Consider the following 6,703-nt stretch of genomic DNA (forward strand, 5'->3'; position numbering starts at 1 on the left):
TGGAGTTGCGCAGTAGAGAGCAGGAAGTAGAGGCGCGATTATCAAAAGCCCGCCCAAACTCTCACAGATGCAGAACAATTCATTATGTTGGTGAGAAATAAACAGTTATAGAAATGTAGAAATTAAAGCTAAAGCTCCAATCTCCTCACAAAAATCCGTTAGTGCCTCAGTGACAACTTCACTCAGAGAACCCGTCAATCTCAGCTGTCAATCATGACGTCACAACCCCCGTTTTTATAGCATCAAATATCTCACTAAAACTAAACTTATTTAAAAAACGAACACTTGAAATGAAATCATCGTAATAAAAACTGCCTAAAATGACAGAAACCATCTTTAGGAAACAATTATTTGAAGTGTAATTGAATTGTTTAGTGTGTCTTGCGCCCATTCTAATACATGGAGGGGTGGGGTTTAGGAGCTATACTGGAACCAGCCACCGGGGGGGGCGATCGAGGCGCGGAAGCTTCAGGCTTGGTCGCACCTGGCGGCGCATTGCGCCGGGTGTATGATAGGGCCCTTAGTGTTTATCATTCACTTTCGTTTTTTGTCATCTATTCTTCTTCGCTGATGAAGACATGCCATGTTTTGTGTACGCAGTAATAATCATAAAGACTGTTTTACTTAAAACTGTTGTTCCTTTTTGGACGTCTGACAAGTCGACCCATTTCACACGTGGCTTGTACCCTGAAAACCACTTCGACTGCACTGATGTACGAACTAGAGAATATAAATAACAAAAAGATCTATAAAAGATAATCACAATGTTTGTTTTTTTCAAACCTTTACAAATCATAGCATGATCACAAGATTTTATCTACATTAAACAGCTCTTCACTAAACACTTTTCTTGTTGTATGGCCACACTGAACAAGCCAAAATTGCAAAATTGTACCATAAAAATACTATAAAGCATCACAAACTGTACACTATATTCTACAGAATTGGTTCAAAGTCAGAGTTGGAAACATTTTCCACACATTTTGTATGTATGCAAATTGTTTAATATCCAAGGTACACATTTCTATGCAGTTAATTCTCATATTGTATTTTCAGCAAGTTTTGGAATATTTTTCACAGAAAATTATTAAAGCTGCAGTCCGTAACTTTTTGCGCTCTAGCGGTTAATAAACAGAACTGCATGCGTCTTGCGGAAGAACATTGCAGCTACTTCTCTGTGTTTATGTCTATGGCGAGTCACGCAGGGACTTTGCTCCTCCGCAGTCTGAAATAGTCCCAATATAAACACTTATTATAAGTGTACCATAATAATTCAGGGTAAGACAAAAACACGGTTCATGTTGTACGTTCTCATTATATAATTTTTGTAAATCTTGAACACAAAAAAAGTTACGGACCACAGCTTTAAGCTTACGGATATTTTAAAATATGTTTTTTGGTTGTGGGACAGCAGTTTGCACCAGTTCTGTACAATGGCCCTGAAATCACATGACTGCACTGTGTGCACATAGAAAATTAAAGTCATTATTCACTGAAAAATGTTACCTCCATTTCAAGCATCTGTTCATTGGTCACATTTATCGCTGTTCTGCGAAATTTCACAGACAAAATCCAGTCATTTAAATAAGTAGTTTCAATAGTTTCATGCGAGGTGAAAAACTGTGCCATGAGTCTCAGGACTGAACTTCAAGTCATAAGCAATAGTAGTGTTACTATTTACATAGAAGCCTAAATTGAATTGATCTCACTTGCGTTTTCAGACACATCTCTATGAAGAACATCACAGAGCTGGTTCACCAGGTCTCTATGGGAATGAAATATCTCGAAGAGCACAACTTTGTTCACAGAGATCTTGCAGCCAGGAACGTGCTTCTAGTCACTCAGCACTACGCCAAGATCAGCGACTTTGGACTCTCTAAAGCCCTGACAGAAGATGAGAACTATTACAAGGTATAATAACCACAGTGCTATCCATACGTATTGGCAAAAGTGCAGAATGTCACCTTTTATTTCTGGATGTTTTAACATGTTCATGCTTTTAACGCCCTTTAACAAAAAGCTGCTGTCTTGATGTTAGTACAGCAGGATGAGGGTTTGACCACTCTTTGTTCACTGCTTCTCTAGGCCAAAGGTCATGGTAAATGGCCGTTGAAATGGTACGCTCCTGAGTGCATGAACTACTTGAAGTTCTCTTCTAAGAGTGACGTGTGGAGCTTTGGAGTCCTGATGTGGGAGGCTTATTCATACGGACAGAAACCGTACAAGGTGTGATTCTTCCTTGTGTTCATTTAGAGACAAAAACAGTGATTATTTTGACTATTTTATTACTCTTTTAGTTTAGCTAAATCTGCATTAAATCTTTTGAATCTACTTGAAAACAATGGCTATTTGGTTTGAAAATCACCCATTTCAGAGAAAATGTACAGAGCAACACATGACATGCTGACAAATTGTTTTATATATATAATATATATATATATATTCTCTCGTTTTATTAAACCATGGCCACAAATTAAGAACTTATTCTCTCGTTTTACTAAACCATGGCCACAAATTAAGAATTTATTTAGTAAATCACGGCCAAAAATTAAGAATTTATTCTCTCGTTTTAGTAAATCATGGCCAAAAATTAAGAATTTATTCTCTCGTTTTAGTAAATCATGGCCAAAAATTAAGAATATATTCTCTCGTTTTCGTAAATCATGGCCAAAAATTAAGAATTTATTCTCTCGTTTTAGTAAATCATGGCCAAAAATTAAGAATATATTCCCTCGTTTTCGTAAAACATGGCCAACAATTAAGAATTTATTCTCTCGTTTTCGTAAATCATGGCCAAAAATTAAGAATATATTCTCTCGTTTTATTAAACCATGGCCACAAATTAAGAACTTATTCTCTCGTTTTATTAAACCATGGCCACAAATTAAGAATTTATTCTCTCGTTTTAGTAAACCATGGCCACAAATTAAGAATTTATTCTCTCGTTTTAGTAAATCCTCACCAAAAATTAAGAATTTATTCTCTCATTTTAGTAAACCATGGTTACAAATTAAGAATTTATTCTCTCGTTTTAGTAAATCATGGCCAAAAATTAAGAATTTATTCTCTCGTTTTAGTAAATCATGGCCAAAAATTAAGAATTTATTCTCTTGTTTTAGTAAATCATGGCCAAAAATTAAGAATATATTCTCTCGTTTTCGTAAATCATGGCCAAAAATTAAGAATATATTCTCTCGTTTTCGTAAATCATGGCCAAAAATTAAGAATATATTCTCTCGTTTTCGTAAATCATGGCCAAAAATTAAGAATATATTCTCTCGTTTTCGTAAAACATGGCCAAAAATTAAGAATTTATTCTCTCGTTTTCGTTAATCATGGCCAAAAATTAAGAATTTATTCTCTCGTTTTCGTAAATCATGGCCAAAAATTAAGAATATATTCTCTCGTTTTATTAAACCATGGCCACAAATTAAGAACTTATTCTCTCGTTTTAGTAAACCATGGCCACAAATTACGAAATTATTCTCTCGTTTTAGTAAACCATGGCCACAAATTAAGAATTTATACTCTCGTTTTATTAAACCATGGCCACAAATTAAGAATTTATTCTCTCGTTTTAATAAAGCATGGCTACAAATTAAGAATTTATTCTCTCGTTTTAGTAAATCATTGCTACAAATTAAGAATTTATTCTCTCGTTTTAGTAAATCATTGCTACAAATTAAGAATTTATTCATTCGTTTTCGCATTTTAGTAAATTGTGGCCATGTTACATAAACTCTAAACTGCTGATCAAACTGGAAAAATACGAATTACTGTCCTTTTTCTTTAGTATATTTCAAAATAAAAGAACAGGTAGTCCCCTAAATATCAAGATATATTGAATATCGTCTAAATCTCAAGCTGTACATTCATACATTTAACCATCAGACATGAGCTTGTTTTTTGAACGTCATAATATTAGTGAGCATTGTTTTAGCAGTGTTGCTTATGTTGTTTATTCCATATTGTTTGTAGGGCATGAAAGGAAATGAAGTCATTCAGATGATTGAGAGTGGACAGAGAATGTCGGCGCCCCTCGACTGCCCGTCTGAGATGTTCAACCTCATGATGAAATGCTGGACATACAAGTAAGTGAACACTCACTAGATTATACTAATACACTCTTTAAAAAATGGTGCTATATGGCACTAAAAGTGGTTCTTGGCTCGTAATAATAGGGGAACCACTTTTGGTGCTATATAGCACCATATCTTAACAGGTTCTGTAAATGGCACCTATATAGCACCTCAGTCATTTAAAGAACCGGTGAAGAACTGCTGAAGAACCACTGAAGCACCAAAATGTGGTGCTATACAGCCCTGAAAGTGGTTCTCCTATGATTACGAGCCAAATAACCACTTTTAGTGCTTTTAAAGAGTGTATAGAGCAGATTCATAATCAGAATGATTGAAGTAAATGTGCTTTTTATCTGCATTTATTTAATTATCATTCTGTATTAATATGCATTTGCAATAATAACTTTTATCACTACTAATTTTACAAATATATTACTTGTAGTGCACTATACAAACAGAAAAACAAGATTATGATTATATTATTACACCATTATTTAAAATGTTATAAAATATACTGTTTTATAGTAATATAATATTATTAGTATAATATAATCATTATATTAGAGTGTTTATTTTTTAGTGTGTCATGGCATAGACACTTAAAATTTCATAATCATCAAGATTCAGATACTGTACCAAAACTCTATTTTTACTGTTGACAATTAAATCACAATTAAAGCAGAAAAACTACACATGAAAGGAATAATGTACATTATACTGGTCATTATCACAAAATATGGATGGATGGGAAATACTAATTTGGCAATTCATTGAAGAAGAATAATGTTTCATTGTTCTGTTTCTGTAGGCCAGACGAGAGACCTGGATTTTCTGTAGTTGAACCCAGATTGCGACATTACTATTATGACATATCTCAGTGATGACATCACCCAGACCACTCACAAAATTATGCAGTACGGTACTGGAAAACAGTCAGTTTGTATTGGGTGGTATAAGCATAATTTGAATTGACTTGGACATATTTTTCATTGAGATTTTTTATGATATTATTTGTTATTTTTCCCCCTTCATCATTGGTATAAATTCGAATTAGATCATTGACAGCATTTCATTAATAATTTTAAGCAATAATTTGTATCATAGTGTTTGTCCATCCAAGATGTTTCTTTTAGCAACTGTACAAATTTAAAGTGCTTATTAAATGCTTGTTTTTGCTTCTAAATGCATGTTTATAAAGAACATCAGTGTTCTGTGTTTGAAGCAGTCAGTATTTCTTATTAATTCACTTCAGATGTTAGAGCAATACCAAGAGCTAGACATGTCTACATTATTCTCATTCTTTTCCCTCCCTTTCTTCTTTGTACACATTTAAGGCCCTGTATACTCATGATGAAGTTTGTTCTTCAATTTCACTTGAAGCATTAGGGCCTTTATGGGTTTCTGTCTTTATCTAATTGCCAAATTCTACAATTTTAACATTGAGTTTACGTTTAAAAATGTTGTGTTAAAGTGTTCAAACAAACTGCCATTCATTCTACGGTATTTGTGGACAGTGTTTACGTCACACCATCAGATAAAATGTAAGCATATTTTGCATGTCATCTACTGTATGACAGTCTAGGCAATTAAAATGAGACCAATACTCTTTTAAGATAGTTTTCTACATGTTTCTTTTGTCTTATGTGAATTCATTGCATTCATTGTGATTTGTCAGCTTGATTCAGTTGCTCCAGACTTTGCACAAGCTTGATAACTGAACAGCATGGCATGACACATTAGAATCTTGCTCTTCCTGTTTGATAAGATTGATAAATGATGCTGGGCAAATAAAACATGTACGGCTGCAATACGATTGTCCAGTTATGCTTTAAAAAATAAATTTGTTTTTAAAAAACTGTGGCAATTTTCTTGGATGCATAGTAACACAAACATACAGAAATAAAAAGGTGTTGCAATATCATTTGATTAAATGACAATGGAATAAAATAGGCATGTCATATTTGGGTAAAGTAATGAGGGGGGGGGGGGGTTACTTTTCTGCACACACACAGAAAATAAACATGTCATCTTTCTAAATACAGATTAAAAATAGTCATCTGTGGCCAGTTGCACAAACTTAGCCACTATGTTAGACTGTGTCTTAAGAACTAGTTTGATCCAGAATTGTGTGTATAAAGTCAGAATTGTGTGTATAAAGTCAGAATTATGTGTACAAAGTCAAAAAAAAAAAAAAAAAAAAAAAAAAGAGAAAAAATGGAAAAGGGGAAAATGTTTTGCCTTTTTGACAATGACTTGTGTTTATAAATAGCCCCGTTCCTTTTTTTTTTTTTTTTTTTTTTTTTTTTTTTTTTTTTGTTCTGTTGTTTTCTGTTTAGTTATTCACTTTTGTATTTTGACTACATTTTGGTATGTGTATACTCTCTTTCCCCTACGAGAGTTTTGTATTTTGCTGTTTTTTGTCAAATAAAAAAAAAAAAAAAAAAAAAAAAAAAAAAAGAACTAGTTTGATCAACTAGCAGTTAGACAAGAGGTAAATACTCTGTTGAAGTTTAGAACTATTGGATCTGCCCAGAGACACTCTGGATCTGCCATAACCAATCGCTAACGTTTGGTCGTGATGTATGTGCACGACATCAACGTCATTGTTCTCAGCCACTCCCTCT

The 6,703-nt window shown here is 33.5% G+C and overlaps 1 protein-coding gene across 3 annotated transcripts in view; it reads left to right on the forward strand.

The window, feature by feature from the left end:
* Positions 1 to 6,501, forward strand: part of syk (spleen tyrosine kinase) — a 34,974-nt gene extending 28,473 nt beyond the window's left edge. For all 3 annotated transcript variants that reach the window (XM_079804609.1, XM_079804608.1, XM_079804607.1), the window contains 4 exons: positions 1,722 to 1,911; positions 2,086 to 2,226; positions 3,979 to 4,091; positions 4,888 to 6,501. In XM_079804609.1, the coding sequence (XP_079660735.1) occupies positions 1,722 to 1,911; positions 2,086 to 2,226; positions 3,979 to 4,091; positions 4,888 to 4,960 (517 nt within the window). In that variant the 3' untranslated portion in view covers positions 4,961 to 6,501. The remainder of the gene's footprint in view (positions 1 to 1,721; positions 1,912 to 2,085; positions 2,227 to 3,978; positions 4,092 to 4,887) is intronic.
* The last annotated feature ends 202 nt before the right edge of the window (positions 6,502 to 6,703 follow it).

Source organism: Gobio gobio, assembly GCF_949357685.1.
Source record: "Gobio gobio genome assembly, chromosome: 22".
NCBI classification, from domain to species: Eukaryota; Metazoa; Chordata; class Actinopteri; order Cypriniformes; family Gobionidae; genus Gobio; species Gobio gobio.